Below are 18,574 nucleotides of genomic sequence, written 5' to 3'. Positions count from 1 at the left end.
CAGGAAATTTCAAAGCTTACCTTTCTAATTATTCAACTTAAAAATGAAAATGCTTCTGGATAGTTGAGTCATACACTGGTTACGGCTAAAAATAAATTCATGTAGCTTACTTTAAGAAGAAGCCATTAGGACTCAGAAGATGTATGCATTTTTAAACCCTGAATGAAATTCAAATCTGGCAAGACCCAAAGCACATTCACAAACAGTATGCTTGACTCTTGAGGACCTGGTGGCATGGGGCCCTAAAGACCTACATACATACAATTACCAGATAAGTTTTGAACAAGAACTTCACATTTTTATTAGGGTCAATCAAGACAAGTAGTTGGCTTCAATTTATTGAGTTCTTTTTCAATTCTCTAAGAGACATGCTAGCTATACTTAACATTTACAATTTAAGCGAGAAGATAAAGGCTAAGAAGCAAACATCCCGATTAAAAGATTTAGATAGAAGTAGATCATTGTTAATATGTATACTTCCAGAGAATACACGCCTACGGATGAGTGTGTGAAGGCAGGAAGGAAGGAAGTCAAGACTAAATAACATGCCTCCAACAGTAAATGCAACAAAGTATTTGAAATACAGATGACCATCACTTACGTGTGGCTTCATGCTGTAGTGCGTCCACTCTAAAAGATTCAGATCAATATTTCTTTTGGTCTTACTTTCATCCTGTAAATACTGACTAAAAAAAAAACGACAAAGAGGGAATATATTGATGGATCCCTGTGGAGATTTAGTATTATCATAACAAAGGACTGTGATATTTAACAGATATGCTATTCTCAAATCCATCTCCATTAGCTTTTGGATTTTAAATTTAATGTTTTTTTCCTGCTTATAAAAATTGTACATGCTTATTTTAAAAAATTAAAACATATAAAATACAAAACACAAAAGACCCCATAATAACCACTCCAGAATTACTATTAATAGTTTGCTATGTAGTCCCTTAGTTCTCTACTCCACCCCTATACAATTTGTAAAATATACATTTTATTCTATTAAAAAAGTACTTCATTTTATAACTTACTTTTTCTCACTTAAAAACAGAAATAAAACAAGACTCTTAGAAAAGGAAGAAAAACCACTGCCAGGAAAAACAAAAAAAGGCAGGAAGACTACTCTAAAGTAAAGGAGACTAAAGACATTAAGTGCATGCTTGAACCCTGGACTGGCTTCCTGGATTAGGAGAAAAAGACTATAAAAGATACCTGAGGAAATCAGAACATGAACCACGTGTTATATATTACTGATCACTAATTTTCTGAAGTGTGATATGGCATTATGGTTATATAAGAGAATGTAGGAGATACATAGTTAAGCATTAAGTTTATCCAACTCTCCAGAGGGTTATCAAATTTAACCCACGCATCTCAGTTCTCATTCCAATCTGCACAGAAGGTAAACCAGCGTGACCTGGGCACATGCCCACAATGGGAGAGGCAATATCGCCCCCAGGGGGTTGAAAACTGGTCACTGGAAGGCAAAAATCTTAGGTATTTCAATGGTTTGTAGACCTTTAAAGCTCAACCCAACAAACAAAAAGTCTTATTCCTTAGTACTATTTTCTCTTGTAATGGAGAAATTAATTTTTTCTTGGGGAGGTGTGTGGTGGGGAAGTAATGAAAAAAAGATGAGAAAAGCTAGATTAGGGGTATAAGGAAAGGGAGTGGGCCTCAGATACCCACAGGAGCTGAACTCTTCAGACTTAACAAAAAAGAAAAAAAAACCATTTTTTTGTATCCTGTTATAAGCAGCATATAAAACTTTGCTGCCTAATTCCAATGAGAACATTTCTATGCATGTGATAATATATGTATATCTATGTACATACATATGTATGTGTGCACATTTTCTATATATCTTAAACACAAAAGAGCGGAGGGAAATAACTGCTTTATAAACAATTTTGTGTATCTTATGACTTTAAAAACTTTCTTCTCTATGCCTTTTATTTAAGATAAACACCCAGAAATAAAAACAATATTGAAAAAGAGAACTGAACTAATTATTGTTAACTTTTCTTCCTATCATTCATTTAACAAGTTCTGTACTAAAGTATCCTTATTAAAATTCTCTTAGTATCCTTACTAAAATTAAAACCAGGAACCTGCATTTGTTTCCAGGGAGCAGCAAAGGTTCAAAATAGACTTGTCTTACTGATTTGCTTCCTCACTATGAAATGCATGTCACCACTTGACATAACTAATAAGTGCTATGCTTTAAAGGCAGGTTTTTAGCAATTCCTATTTGAAATAGTTGCCTACAAACCATATGCTTTAAAAATTACCTCTGGGTTTCTATGAGATAAACTCAACTATCATGGAAAGCACAGAGACATGAGTAGGTTTAAGAATATAGAGGAATAATACTCCCCAACTAACAGTTCTTTAGAACATTCAGAATAATGTATCAATCCCAAAGAAATCTAATTCAAATCACAGGATTCTAATAAGATACATCTTACATTGTAACACATGACAAACTTGTTTTCAATGATGCTACAGACTTCTCAATTAAGATCAGATATAAGGTTATTTTTAGACCAAAAGATGGATTCAAGTCAAGTCCTGAACAACTGGGAAGGCAGCCTTCACTATCCATTAGACTCCACCCACCAGAGCCTCCTATGATTAGCGAAAACGTAGAGCACCTAAGAAAGGCCTAATGAGACAACAATGAAGTGGTTTAGCCTTTACTTACAGGAGAATCTCACAGATCCTGTGGCCCTTTTGTCCCATAGAATCCAGATATTTAAGACACTTTTTTCTTAGGTCTATCACCTATAATGGAAAAATGCAACATCCAGAACAACCATAACAGGAGTGAGAATTTTATTTCTAAAAAGAAAAGCACCTTTTAAAAAAATCAATACCAACATGAATGCATTTCTAAGACACACTTTTTTGAAAACATCACAGATGATATGAGCTTCATTTCTATATAATTATATACTTCTATTCCTACAGAAAGGCTTAGAAACTTAATCCCCAAAACATTAGTGGTCCTCTCAGTGTGATGAGATTTTTTTTTTCTTTATACCTTTACTTTTTTACAACTAACCTGTACCAACTTGTAAACAAAACTAATAAATAACCTTTGTGCACTAGAACTTTCCTGTTAAAAATGAAAGCCCCTCAGCTACAGCAACTGTCTTCTATCTTTCCAAGTTGTTCAACTCAAGAACTAAGAAGAGACTCTGTGGAGTATGCCTTTAACTTATGCTACCGGACTTTCACTGAACAGAAAAGAAAAGGGTAGCCTTCATTATTTAAGAAAATTGTCGTTATCCAAATTCCAACAATTAACCCTCTCTCAACTCACCACCAGGCTCCAATGTACCTTCCGATGAATAGGCACCAGAATAAGTTCCTGTTCAAAGAGATTGACCCCTTTGGTCCATCTTTTCACTGCTTGGTAACCCCCAGACTTTAGTTTGGGATAGAAGAATGTACTGAATGCATGAAGTGCTGGATAGCCTTGTTTTTTATTTCTTTCCACAAGAAGATTCATGTAAAAATTAATGACCTGTAATACCAAGAGAGTAAACATCAGAACATGGTAAATACATTATCAAAACTAAATGTCTAACCTAACTAAATTAGGATGAATTACAAGATAAGAAGGGAAGGGGATAAAACGACTGTCTATAGCAGAAAATGGAAAATAAAAAATGATCAGTGCAAACTGGGAAGGATTAAGAAAGAATAAAATTGTGCTTTTGAGGTGTAGGAGTAAGAGGACCAAGAGAAGGGACTCAAAGAGAAAGTCTGCAATAATGAAAAGGTGTATGTAACTGCATCACTCCAAGAATATGCAGAAATATCAACTGGAAGTGAATTTTACTATATATAAATTATATCTGAATTTAAAAATATTAACTGGAAAAAAAGATACCAAAACATTAATATTTTGTTACTTTTTTAATGGTAATAGTGTTCTTTTTCTTTTCCTGTATTTTCTAAATTTTACATGATAAACATTTATAATGTGAAACAAAACATCCTAGTTTTACAAGAATGTGTTTATATACCACTAGTCATGGGGGGAAGAGGAAGGAACGCAAGAGAGAAAATGCAGGGACTGAGCAGTTGAGTAAAGGACCAACTGGAAAATTGGCAAGAACTAAAAGCTAGCTTTAGCTAAGTATGTAAGGCTACAAGATGACAATTAGGCAAATTTTTGCAGTTATCACTCAAATGAAATAAAGAAAAAATACATCATGTACACATAGTGATCAATATACCCCTCTATTATTGACAAAATAAAATGGCTCCTATAAGAATTCATCTAAAATAAAGTGTCACTGCTATTCCTTCCATTTATCAGTGGCACCCAGGGTTTATAAAAATGTCACTGAAAACTAGCAAATGAAGTCTTGGATGAAATGAAACACAGATGCAGAAGAGGGAAACATTGCTAATTAAAGGCAGCAAACAATCAGAATTAACCATCTTTCTATGGTTCAAGATGTTTTTGTTTTAGATGTTTTTTTAAAAGCTGCTTTACCAACTCCTTATAATTGGGTAGCTATCACTTTGGTTCTGGAGAGTAAATGGTTAAGCATAATGATAATAAAAGGAGGGATAAAAGACAACTTACTTCATCATTAAGCCAGTGATAGTTCTTCAAGGTCTGGATATCTCCTCGAGTGATTCGTAATTTGAAAGCACTACTTAGGATCTCATCCTGTGGGCCATGACCTAGGGCATTACTGATTTCCTTTTCCATGTCCTGAATTAGAAAGTCCAGAGGTTGCTACTTTAATATAGAACCACTATCAGATACTTAAAAGTCTGAGACTAAAAAAGCAAATTTCACCTCTGTAATACCTCACCCTTGAGAAAAATATACTATCAAAGACCTACTAAATTGAAGTATGAAAAGATATAAACTTAGACTACAAAGCAGTCTTACTAATGGTTATAAAAGATGTTAGTTGAATTACCAGCTTCTGGAAATAATACTTTGGTAATAATACTTACAGTTAAAGTATAGTCTTAATTATCCCACTACCATGTAGGCAGCACTATGAGCCAAGCATTGTAGCAGCTACTTGAAGCATATCATGAATCCCTGCTTGCAGGGAAAATATATTCATTTCACAGAGCAGGTAACACTCAGAGAATTCTGGTTACACGCTCAAACTCATAAATTATCAAATGGCAGAGCCAAGATTCTGAACTTAGGAGTGTCTAACTTCCTACCTTTGCTCCTTCCACAATTCTATAAAAGAATCTTCAGAACTTTCCTTATTTCCCTCCTAAACGTTTATTTAAGTACATCAAAGTAATAAAATTAGGACAACTAAGAGATCATACTATCCATTTTTGACACGAGGAGAGTCAGCAAACAGACAGAAACTGGAAAACTAGGCAGCAGTCTAGCAACTGAGTCCTTCTGAATAGATGGCTTCATTATTCTAAAGAATTATGCAAATAAACGCATATTTAAGCTAAAAGACTGAATCTATAATCCCAACAGAGATTATTTCAGCCAAACACCTGTTAATACCACTTCCCGCCACTGCACTCAATTTGGCAATTTTATGGCTTTCTCTCTCCACCTGCAGGCCCAGCACACAGTAAGTGCTCAAGAGATACTCCCTGAAAAGGACTGACTACCACCTACTAAGACAACAATTGACAAGGAGCCAAGATGTGGGCTCACCTTTAACATGAGAATTTTTAACTACCTTCATTTCCTCGTTTTCTATAAGTTTTCACTATTTTCAAATGCAATAATCAATGAAAGAAACATTTTAGTAAACCATTATCCCTTAAAAGAAAACTGCAATTAACTCAATCCTAATGCCAAACCACACTCTATAACCCAAAATACTTTAAGGTTAGAAAAAGATTCTACTAAGAACCCCTTATATTCCGAGATATGTGAGAATTATGTCTACTCACATGTGTTGAACATCAATCTGATGCCTTAGGCCACCTTCACAGCTCAGTAATGATCAATATATCCACTGCCTAAACAGCCCTTAGACCTGACTGTCTTCACATATTCACCCCTAGCCTGGAGAAACTCCTCGGAACAGTCATTCAGTCTTGAATAACTGAGGTTATTTAAAAACATATCTCTTATGCTGATCAACACAAGAAATAATACCTCTGTAAGTTCAAGGAGATCATCCGTCCTTTTATCCTTTTCTTTGCCTGAGCAATTTTTTTCTTTTGTCTCAAGTATGGACATTTTCCTCCTGAGTAAGCCATTGCTTCCACTGCCCAGGCGGAGTCGGGCTGACACTTCTTCGGATAGGTCAGGCTCCAGCTGGTGTACCCTCCTCTGATCAAAACAGTTCTATATTCTAGTTAAATGTTTCATACTTGCACATATAAGCATACATAATAACATGAAATATGAAACAGTGCCATTATCTTGAAAGAAAAGAGAATTAACAAATCCCCAAATGAATAGATATAGCATATTTGCCTATCCCTGCAAAGGGACCAAAAATTGTTCAAAACCTAAGGCTCACGGGACACGTCCATTAAACCATGAAACAGAACACTTATCATTTTCCCTGAAGGAAGCAAGAAAAGTATTTTTGGTTTTCTTATTTTAATTAAAAATAACATAGTTAAAAGATATTTCAAAGTTTTAAAACAGCAAAATATATGCCCCATAGTCCCATCACTCAGAACCACTATCCTTATACTAAGTAAACTTGCTGTTTCTTCTTTTTTAAAACTTACGTAATATAGAAAAATGCACAAAACATTAATGTATCACTTAATTTTTGCAAAATTAACACCTATGTAACCACCATTAAGGTCAACGAGTAGAATTCTGCCAGTATCCCAGAAACTTGGATAAGATCTTTCCTTATCATGACCGTTTGAAACACTTAATGCTGAATTTAATTCAGTAGGTAAACTATTTTAAAATTAGGAAATATATTTAGAAATAGAGCTTTGGACAAGAACCACACTCTCAACACACCTAGCTATTACTCTCTTCACGGTAGCTAACTGCCAGTCCTAGGAAACCATAGCTGCTGGCCCTTCCCTATGGTTGCAGACAGCAAAGCCTGCAGGGTTCAGCAAGGACAGTGGCAGGATATAGTCTGCAGCCTGGTAATAAATTACCACCCCCACCCCCACCCCGTCCTCCCTCAGGCTTAGTTGCCTTCTTCTTTCAGTTTTTGTTCCACAGGTCATAAATGATAATTAAACACAAAGGCTTCACTCTGAATCATGGGAATGGGGAACATTAGAGAGGGAGTATTTTAAGACTAATGATGTAAAACCGTGGCTTAAGACTAATTCTTATGAAGAGATCTAATGGGAAAAAAGAAAGCTGATCAAACTGATACTGTACTTAACACAAAGCTGTAACTAAACTTTGGTATTTGTATGTATCTAAAATGTGAAATAATCTAAAACTTCAAGTTTGCATTTAATTTACGAATATATTTCTTTTGGATATGGAGTGTTTGCCACTATTATTAAAAATGCTGGTATTACTATGGAGATCACTGGAACACTTTTTATTCAGATACCTATATAGAAAAAGTAAATCCAATTAAGCATAAAATTGATAGTATTTTCAAGTAAATCTGAAATCTTGACTCTGAAAATAAAATCCTAAACATTATCTTTTCTAGAGATGTATGGTTTTTAAAAATTCTCTGAAAGAAGCCAGGCAACACAGATGAGGGATGAGATGGAGGCAAATTGGTCTCTCTTATAAAGAAAGGTAGCTACCGCACACAGATAAAAATCCAGCAAATCAAAAGGAAGCTAAAGTTGTATATATCTTCAATGCCTGCTGCTTTTTCAAAGAAACCAATGGAATTAGAATTAAAAGTAACGTGTATCATCTTTCTTATTTTTCATGGGCACCAAAATTTTAATACTAAGTGAGGTGAAAGAGCAAAAAGATACAAAATTCAACTAGTGTTTCTACTTACACCTTCATTGTCAAGTCTGATTCCAACTGTCTTCTCTGTATCAGAAATTTTCCCCTTTGAACACCTGAGGAAAAAAATATAGAGATTACAGACTGGATGTTTTTAACTTGGTACATGTTAGACTAGTTTTAGAAATAAGATTTAATAATTTGCAAACAAAAATTGCCTTGAGTTTATATAGTCCTCTAAACCAGAGGTCAGCAAAATTTTTCTGAAAAGGATCAGATAGTAAGTATTTTAGGCCTTGAAGGTCTTAACCATTTTGCCGTATCTTCTCAACTCTATTGTAATTTAAAAGCAGCCATAAATGGTATATAAATGAATGAGCATGACTGTGTTCCAATACAACTTTACCTACAGAAACAGGCAGGCAGACCAGATTTGGCCCATACTTTCCCCAACTCTGCCGTAAATGAACCATCATCCAAAATCCTAAGGCACATAGAGATACGTTTCTGTTTATATACTAGAGCTGCCCATCACACCCACATTTGTACATGAGCGGCACCTTCATCTCCCAATCCCTAATGCCTAGGAGAGAAAGGCACCCTCCCAAGTCAGGGTGAGCATCTGACACAAAAGCTACCTACCATGTTTCCCCGAAAATAAGACCTAGCCGGACCATCACCTCTAATGCATCTTTTGGAGCAAACATTAATATAAAACCCGGTCTTATAGTAAAATAAGACTGGGTCTTATATAATATAATGTAATATAATATAATACCCAGTATAACATTATAATATAATATAATATAATATAATACAATATAATATAATATAATACAATACAATATAATTAATATAATACCGTGTCTTATATTAATTTTTGCTCCAAAAGACGCATTAGAGCTGATTGTCCAGCGAGGTGTTCTTTTCGGGGAAACACGGTATGTCCCCATATATATTGACCAGCTACCAGAGCTGAGGAGAGTTCACAATTTCTCAGGCGTGGTTACTCATAAATGTAGCTCACAAAGTAAGAAAATAATGTCAAAAGAAAACTTAGAATGAACTGAACCATGTACCTCTTTTCACTCCTCACTGAACATAGAGGTCCCCTTGTGTCAAGAATTCTATCTGTGAGGATGGTAAAGAAAAAATTAAGTGTTTCCTTTATGAATCAATCATATAGCTAGAATTTCAACATAGTTTCCAAAGTATCAAAACATTAACTTATGCTGAAATGTTAGAATGAAATTCAAAGACACTAGCTCTTATGTTATCAAGTTGCTTAAAAACGCATAAATCGCTTTCTTAAATATAATCTTTAGTGTAAATTAACTGATATCTGCTCATTTGGTAAGCTATCACCTAGTGTCATTTAGTGGACAAGTGGAGAAATACAAGGAAAATATCAGAAATATAAAGAAATTAATTTTAGGCTAACAAAATATGTACTACTACTGTATAGAAGCTAGGAATAACAATCAAGGAGGTAATTTGTAAATCTGCTTCTTCCTGAAATAACTTTTTTACTAAACTACTGGTCTTGGATAAACCCCAGTCAATGCCTTGGGGTCTGATAAAGTTTTAAAGTCTGGTATACCATCTTTCACTCGTATGTTATTTTTCAATTTCATATGCACACGAACTAAGTTCTATATGTTAAAATAGGGCTAAAACTCACATTGTTTTGGAACAAACTGAGTTGTTCTGCCTCCATGACTTTGCTCTTCCCCCCAGCCTTTGGTCTTTATTGTGTCCATCTGACTTCTCTGAGAACTTAGAAACACAAAAAGTGAAGACAATCAGATACAAAAGGAGAATCTACCATAAATACTCATTATCTCTGATAAGCTTCTCCAAACAGAAGTTACTCATTACCCTGAAACATCAAATTACAAGAGAGAGGATGCAACATAGCGCCATCAGGGACTAGGATACAAGGAGTCTAATCCTGATTCTAATATTTCAGCCAAGTTACCTAGCCTCTAGTTTTTTCTATTTGTAAAATTGGAAGTTCTCAATCCCCAGGGCCATCTTCACTGAAAAATCTTGTGTGATAAAACTCATGTTAAAAGATGGAAACATTTTAAACAATATACTGAAATGGATCCTAAAACAACACATCTAAAGAGGAATGTAAAAAGCAAAAGTTTTAGGATTTTGCTGACATGACAAAACCAATAGTTCATGAAGCATACTGCTGCTTTCAATAGTGGCTAGTCAAAATGGAGAAAATATTAACATTCTGACTGACTAAACAAAGAGAATTAAAATTTTAAAAATTCACAATCAAAATTCAAATTCCCAGATTTTGTTATTTCTGCACTCAACATCCTAGATAGTCTTATAACTTTTTCACCTTCCACTTGCTGTTACATAATTTCTGGGACTCCCCTCCGTGTATTCTCACTTGTTAGAATTATCAAGTGCATGTCACTCCGAAGCTCACATATTTTTTGTCCCCTTTTTATAAAGGGATATAAGGCCAGACATCAACTCCTTGTGCCACACTATTTGCTTATTAGAGTATTTAATTAACAAGGAGTCTTTTAAGAAAACTTCTTATGACTTCGGGTGACTTTAATCTTCTCTCTAAAGTGGAAAGTTTCCAATTGTGCTAAGATACATCCACTAAGATGCCTCAGAGACTATGTGTATATGGGGAAGCAAGGAGAGGGAAAGGGAAGGCGGGAAGGACAGGCAGGAGAGAAGAGGGGGAAAGAGGCAGACAGAGAGCGCCATTGTGGGAAATGTGTATATTGGGGAGGTTGAAAAAATTCTCTGCTCCCTGACTTCAACCAGTGATTCCACTTTTCTATAACAGAGGGATTCCAAAGCTAACGGAAAATTTTATTTTGTAAAACCACTGTTCTATATAATCCTTTACTACTACAATTTTTTTTTTTTTGCCTCATAAATGTCATTTAATGTAATCAAAACAGCCCTTTGAGGGAGACATTCTCCCTCTTATTCTCATTCCACAGGAAACAGAAGCTCATGGCATTAAGGGAGTTTCCCAACATCTTATAGCAACTAAGGGTTGAGCTGGGTTTTGAACCCAAGCCTAGTTGACGTCGAGGCTGCATTCTTTTTTTTTTTTTTTAATTTACTGGGGTGACAATTGTTAGTAAAATTACATAGATTTCAGGTGTACAATTCTGTATTACATCATCTATAAATCCCATTGTGTGTTCACCACCCAGAGTTACATAAAATTTATATAAACTAGTTCTTTCAATGTTAACCTCTTTTTTCCACAAAACGCTTCCTACCAATTTCCTCTCCAAAAATAAGGAAAATGATGTCTAACAAAGCATTTATCTTGTTAGATTATCTTTACCTATGATGAGCTGAAGTTACAGGAGGAACAGAGTTTCCATGACCACCTTCTTTAAGTCGCTCCAATAACCTTCGGTACTTCTCTCTTTCCTCTTTCTGAACACCCTAAATAAAAGAAAGCATGTTAGATAACCTCTAGCACTTTAAACCTATAATTAAATCATAAACAAAGACCAAGAGGTCAAATGCAGTCCGTAGATGGGTTTTATTTGTTAGCACAGTGTTTTTTAAATTTCCTTAAATTAACTGCCAACTTTATCAATTGGAAAGAAAAATCCAAAAATCTGCCTCTTTTGAAAAACTGAATCCACAATCTCCAGCGAGGCAGGGCTACTCCCTTCAGAAGGGCCATTGGCTCCACCCCACTTCACTCATTTACATTAGCTCCTAGACCTTGCTGGTATCTGAGTTTTTGACAGTGGACCTGGGTTAACCACAAAACAACTCAGCATAAATAATCCACTTTCATATTCAGAACAGTCAGCTTCCAAAATGGAACTGGTCTCACCAAAGTCATCAGTGACTTTCTATGGCCAGATCCACGACACTTTTTCAGCCTTTATGTTACTTGACCTCTCTCTTCAGCATCTCACCCTGCTGACCTTGCCTTGCCTTCCTGGACAATACACTCTCCTGATTTCTTCTTATCTTCTCAGTCTCCACTGCAGATTGTTTCTTCTTCTGCCTGCTCCAAATGCCAATGGTTCTGCCCATTATCTCTTCTCACATTACATTCTCTCCCTGAATAATGTCTTCAGCTCCCTTGATTTACATAACACCAATATGCAGAAGATTCAGACACGTGTCTCTAACCCTGCCTTCTCAAAATTCTACCGGCCAGGTTTTCTTAATGTTTCACAGGCACTTTAAACAATGTCTAAAACTGAAGTCATCAACTTCCCCCTAAACACACAGGGCATCTTGGTCAGTAGCAAGTATTTATCAAAGACTGAAATCAGGGGCTCAGGCTCTTCCCTCTAACTTTATACTACACTTAACCAATGAATATGTCCATGCTAATATTACCTTCTAATGTTTCTAGAATATATCCTATATGTATATATATGCTCAGTCCCATCTCTGATTTCTCTTCTAAAAGGTATGAAGCTACTTTATAATTTCTCTCCTTAAAACCCCATCCAGGGCTGCAGCCCATTCCTCGCTCTGCCTACCTGTGTGTTGAATACAACTATTTATATATAAGCTCCTAGAGGACAGGGACCATATTTTATTCAATTTTAATTGCTGACAACTGGCACCCATATAAATAGTTCTTTGATGAACTAAACTAAGTGGCTCAGAAAACTATGCAGTAATAGGTGATGGTCCTGGGAAATGCCAGACACAGGAATAATTCTAAACTCTCCTGGAATAAGTGAACACTTCACGAGGGAAGTGAAGAGAAGATTGTTGATGAAGATATCATGCTAAGTGCCCTGAAAAGGGAAGAGCAGACATGTACACCATTTACTTCCCTTACACAGTCAGTTATTACAGCTAATACAAGAAACAAGTCAGAATAATTCACTCACCCAAAAAGAAAGAATCCATAACCTTATTTTTCCTAACGTAACTCCTTTTTCTTTTTTATGGTGAAAATAACCTGGAAAATGACTAAATTACATATGTACAGAATATCTCTAGGAGGATACATACAAGTATCAGTGGTTACTTGCTAAAAGTCAAACAGGGTGCTGGGGCCAGGTACGGAAGTGAGACCGGTCAATTTATTATCGCTGTACACCCTTTTATACCTTTTGAATTTTGTACCATAGTACATATATTACTTATTCCCTCCAAAATTCATAAAATAGTTTTCAAAAGAGATCAGGCTAAAAGGGCTTACCTCCTCCACAGTACAATGGGGACGCCTCAGACCCTTGCCACCCTCGTCAGTAATCATCTCTGTTACAACCTGGTCCTGAGGTTTCCACGTTAAAGAACTCTCTGGATTGCCTTTGCAATGGCGACGACCACCTGGTCTTCTGTTATAGCCTTCTGAGTTCAAAGTAAAACTGAGAGACAGAAAAAATTTTACAAAGTTATCACCTAACTGCTTCAATTGCTGGAATCTAAGTTCCAGATCATTCTGTACTTAGGCTTCTCAGGTTAAGCTTGCTCCTGGCAAATCAGACAACTACCATTCACAAAGTTAGATCTAGCTCTAGAGTAAGGGTGCCCCAGAATTCCACTATGGAATGTCTATTTCCAGTCACCAGCGCTGCTGTATGAAAGCCTCTGCCTTCTCCCTCATAACCATTTTTCAACCCCAACTCTGGAATTAGCTCCCATATTACACATACCCTCCTCTTGTACTGCACTTTTCCTCATGTCACTTGGCACCACTGGAATTAATGACTGGTATGATTGTATAATGTCTATATCCCACACTAAACTTTAAATTCCATAAAGACTGAGACCGTGTTTACCTGAAAATAAGACCTAGCCGGACAATCAGCTCTAATGCATCTTTTGGAGCAAAAATTAATATTAGACCTGATGTTATATTATAATATTATATTATATTATATAAGACCCGGTCTCATATTATAGTAAAATAAGATTGGGTCTTATTTTAATTTTTGCTCCAAAAGATGCATTAGAGCTGATTATCTGGATAGGTCTTATTTTTGGGGAGACACGGGATTATATCCTTTTACCACTGTATCATACCTATTACATAATCTAAGCTGAAAGGCACTCAATAAATATCGGCTGGATGCTAAACTAATGAATGTAAATTAATAAATGCTAAAGAAATGGAAGCCATGAAGCCCCAACCTAGTCATTGCTGCTGGTGACACAGCCTACCTCTCCTGCCATTACCAATAATGGGACAAACTGACCTCATACCCTTCTTGACGTGATGTTTTAAAAAAGATACAACACCACATATATAGTATTTTTACCCCCCAAAAAATGCATCCTCTAAAACAAATCATGAATAAACATCAGTCAAAATTAAGAGACATTCTACAAAAAGAAATGCTTTATACTCTTTAAAAATATCCATGCTACTGAAGACAAAAATAGAAGACTGAGGAGTTGTTCCAGATTAAAGGAGATCAATGAGACATGAAAATTATTTGACAGAGAATGATAAAGCAAATTGACAAAAATGATAACTGGTGAATCTGGGTCAAAAAAAGACAAAACACATGAAGCAAAAACTGACATAACTCGATGGAGAAATAGACAAGACCACAATTACAGTAGGAAACAGCAATACTCCTTGCTCATCAATCAATAAAAAGGTAAGCAGAAAATCAGTAAGACCTGTAAAACATTATCAGCAAACTTGAGCTGACATTTATGGAACACTCCACCCAACAATAGCAGAATACGAATTTTTTTCAAGTGCACATTGAACCTCACTCAGGTAGACCATATTCTAGGCCATAAAACATATGTTAACAAATTTGAAAGAACCGAAACCATACTAAGTATATTCTCTACCCATAATGGAATTAAACTAGTATAGTAAATAACAGAAAGATATCTGGAAAGTCCCAAATGTTTGGAAATTAAACAATGTAATTCTACATTTCAGAATAATCACTGGTTAAAGAGGAAGTAAAACAGAAAGTAGAAAATATTTTTAATTGAATGAAAATTAAAACCAACATTTCAAGATGTGTGGAATGTAGCTTAAAGCAATGCTTATAAGGACAGTTATAATATTAAATGCATAAAGATAAGTCCTCTAAATATTTAAGTATGCATCTCTCTAGAACAAGGACATTTTTTACATAACTATAATACAATAATCAATGATACAATATGTAACATGTAGTCCATATTCAAATTTCTCCAAAGATATTAAAAATATCCTTCACAGCATTCTTTTTTCCTATCAGGGATCCAATGTAGGAGCTCACACTGCATTTAGTTATCATGTATCTTTAGTCTCCTTCAATCTGAAACAGTTTTCAGCCTTTCTTAGTCTTTAAAATGAGAGTACAGGCCTGTTGTCTTATAGAATTAACCCTAAATTCATCTTAAACTGTTTTCTCATTCTTAGATTCCGATTATTGAATTTTGCTGGGATACGAATTAGGTGATGAGGTCCTACTCAGTGCAATATATCTGGAGGCCATAATGTCAGTCTGTCCCACTGTGGGTAGTTTTAACTTTGATCCTTTGGTTAAGGTGATGTCAAGCAGGTTTCTCCACCCTAAGGTTACTATGTTTCCCTTTGTAATTAATAAGTAATTTGTGGGGAGATATCTTGAGTTTATGTACATATCCTGTACCTCATCAAACTTTTACTTACTAGTTACAGCTCAATTGATGTTTCTTGTATATATCAATTATTACTATGATAGTTACAAAATGATGATTTTTTAAGCTCTATCATTCCTTCTACACTTACTAGGTGGCATCCTACTATAAAGATCTTTCCCTCCCACACTATACATTTATTTACTAGTATCTGTATTCCTGTCTTTATTTATTGTGATGCTTACACTGTCCCGAATTTGGCCAGTGGAAGCCCCTTCAAGTTTCCTCCTGTGTCATGTTACATGTCCCCAGTGCCTGAGCACTTCTTTAATTTCTGGCACAAGACGTTCCAAACTCATTTTGTACTTTCTCTCTTAGCCCTACAATCGGCCACTTATCCAACTCCAGAGAGCCCTAGTTTTTAGTTACTGTCTCATTTTTAAATATGAGTAGATAGCCAAGGATTGCCAGTATTTGAATAAAGACTCTAATTAATGAAAGATAAGACCAAAACAAAGGGGAGAGGGAGATTCAGAGGAAGCAAAGTAGGGAGAAGAAATTTTAAAATAACTAACAGCTTTAGAGAAATAAGAAAAGACATTGCATCCTCCAAGATGCTTGGAGAAAGAAAAAACCATGGGGAATAAGGAGAGGGAGAATGCTTACAACTTAAAAACTATGAAGCCAACAACAACGAAGTCGGTAAAAGATTTTTTTTTTAAAAAAGGGCAAGGACAACAACAGAGAATATATATGAAAATTAGATCAATCCGGAAGATCTAACAGCCAAGCAGTAGAAATTCTAGAAAGTGTTGACCACAGAAGGGAGACGAAAATTACTAATAAAATAATAACAGTTCAGTGTATGAAAATTCATCAGGCTAGACACACGATTTCTGCCCTTTTCTGTATGCACATGGTACTTCAAAAAAAGTTTAGGAATGAACAATTATTTTGTAAAGGTTTTGCAAAATCAGATGCTCTGGGCAGAAATGGCAGAAAAAGTAACAGCATCTGAGTTGAAGTCTCTCACTATCTGTATGGTATTCGGCAGGCCAGTAGCCTCGGAGTACTTACTTAAAATTACGTTAATAGAATAAAAGTGGGAATGCCTAACAAGAGAGAGCACCTAACAACTGCTAAGATTCCATTTAAAGAAAGGCATAATGTAACACTTACCCGAAGGAAGGCAGGACTCTGCGAGGCTGATCTCGGGTTACTGTCACTCTGATCTTTGGATAGTCACTTATTCCATTAGGAGATTTATTACCTATTTTAAAAATGTATTTGTAATTGTAAAACAAAACAAAACACCGGTCTGCATTAGAAAAGAAAATCTCTGAGCAATCTACATTGCAGAACTTAAAGTCTTATTTTTTCAAATTCTACTATGTACAGCACAGAGGTCCAGCACAAACTTTGTAAAGTTAAAGGAAAAGTAATAGTACTCACTGTATTTTGCTGTGGATAATGTGCAGTATTTTGCCCAAATTTGTGATGGAAAAATAAGGATGCACAGCACACTATAAACGGGTAGTACTAATTCCGTATCTATATAAATGTTTTTAATTCTTTTATTTATGCCTATGAGTTAAAAGTATAACTCTAGAAATCAATAACGATATCCATATGCAAAATAATACCCTGAAATACGATAATCGGTTTTGTTGAATTTACGAAGAGTTTGCAACAACGAAGAGTTCTTGGCCTTCTATGATGCGTAAATATCGTAAATTTGTTACCGGTACATAAAAATTCTTGTACCTTGTATCTGTTCTTGTGTTTTGTAATTATTTGTTACATGAAATTTCTTGTACCATAATATGTTAAAAAATAAATGCTAAAATTCCTTTATAATACAGAAAACAAGTACCTAAATGTAAATAAAAATTTGAATTAAAAGATTAAAACAAAATTTTTTCCCTGAAAGTTTGGGCCAAAAACATTAGTGTACATCATACACAGGAGCGCATCATACATGGCAAAATACGGTAGTTTGTCTTTGATCACGATAGGCAATAACAATTGTCTTTGATCTCGATAGGCAATAACCTAAAATAGGCAAGCTTCTAGTTTTGCTTACTGGGACCAAGGAGAGGCATGAAGAACTCAAGATTACAAACTCTTCTTAATCTACTCAAATTGAGTCAATTTTTCAAATTATTTCTTCTTCCCAAGAAAACAAAAGTATTTTTAAATGAAAACCTGACACGTTACTACATTTCACCGGAAGCTTCTAACACTTGTGAGATGGTTACTATACTTCAAAAAAGGTTCACCAAATTTTCATCAGTCACATTTTCTGCTGTAGCTACAAGGTTGGGAGTCCCTGAGGACTCCAAAATGCAGAAGTCTAAAACTGAAAATTTTTCATAAGTCAGTAGCAACAAAACCTAAACTGACCTAAATTCATTTGTTTCCCAAACCTGACTTGAACCAATGTTCAATCCCAACGGGTATTTTTTAATAATATTCAATAAACACTATATGTCTAAAATAGGAAAAATTCAGAATTTCCAAACACATCTCCAAGGGTTTTAGATTAGAGGCTGTGGACTTCTTTATAGAGGAAACCGGGCCCAGGAATTCCTGTGCCTCTCTGACTAGGCTACACAAACACAGAGAAATATACTACTGATACCTCGGGCACAAACTAAATCTACCATCCTTTCCCTGTGTCAATTTCAATGGTAAATAATTTTAAACATTTACATATTCCAACAACATGAATAGATTATGTGATTTAATTTGTATTAACTTTTAAAATGAAATGAAAGACTTCAAAGAAGTATCATCTTTGTCCCAGGTCCCTTAGAACTAGATTCTCAGACTCAGGGGTACATATTTACTTTCCTTTTCTCTGCTACCAGAGGTACTCTACTAAAAATGTTTGAGAAGCACTATGCTAAGGTTTTTATCATTTCCTAAGCTTCTTCGGTTTTGACTCCTGAATATACAAGTTCCCTAAAAGCTCTTTTTCCCTTTCCTCTCACATTTCACAAATCTTCCTGTGTGGCACAGATTACAATCATTTTCAGGACTCTAGCCTCTTCCTATTTTTCCCCACCATTTTGTACAGTATATACAATAATTACAATTCAATTTAGGGGTTTGGATGTATAAATATTCCTAATCCAT

General features: G+C 35.2%; 1 protein-coding gene across 3 annotated transcripts in view; it reads right to left on the bottom strand.

Moving 5' to 3' along the window:
* Positions 1-18,574, bottom strand: part of SENP2 (SUMO specific peptidase 2) — a 28,972-nt gene that overhangs the window by 3,927 nt on the left and 6,471 nt on the right. For 2 of the 3 annotated variants that reach the window (XM_074329028.1, XM_019735839.2), the window contains exons 5-15: positions 16,616-16,706; positions 13,062-13,230; positions 11,217-11,320; positions 9,558-9,652; positions 8,956-9,007; positions 7,929-7,992; positions 6,125-6,301; positions 4,607-4,738; positions 3,329-3,532; positions 2,708-2,787; positions 602-686 (exon numbers count right to left, since the gene is read on the bottom strand). In XM_074329028.1, coding sequence (XP_074185129.1) covers positions 602-686; positions 2,708-2,787; positions 3,329-3,532; positions 4,607-4,738; positions 6,125-6,301; positions 7,929-7,992; positions 8,956-9,007; positions 9,558-9,652; positions 11,217-11,320; positions 13,062-13,230; positions 16,616-16,706 — 1,253 coding nt within the window. The remainder of the gene's footprint in view (positions 1-601; positions 687-2,707; positions 2,788-3,328; positions 3,533-4,606; positions 4,739-6,124; positions 6,302-7,928; positions 7,993-8,955; positions 9,008-9,557; positions 9,653-11,216; positions 11,321-13,061; positions 13,231-16,615; positions 16,707-18,574) is intronic. The other variant, XM_074329025.1, reaches the window with a different exon arrangement.

The sequence above is a fragment of the Rhinolophus sinicus genome, linkage group LG01 (genome assembly GCF_036562045.2).
Source record: "Rhinolophus sinicus isolate RSC01 linkage group LG01, ASM3656204v1, whole genome shotgun sequence".
Classification (NCBI taxonomy): Eukaryota; Metazoa; Chordata; class Mammalia; order Chiroptera; family Rhinolophidae; genus Rhinolophus; species Rhinolophus sinicus.
This window is presented reverse-complemented; position numbering and strand designations above follow the sequence as displayed.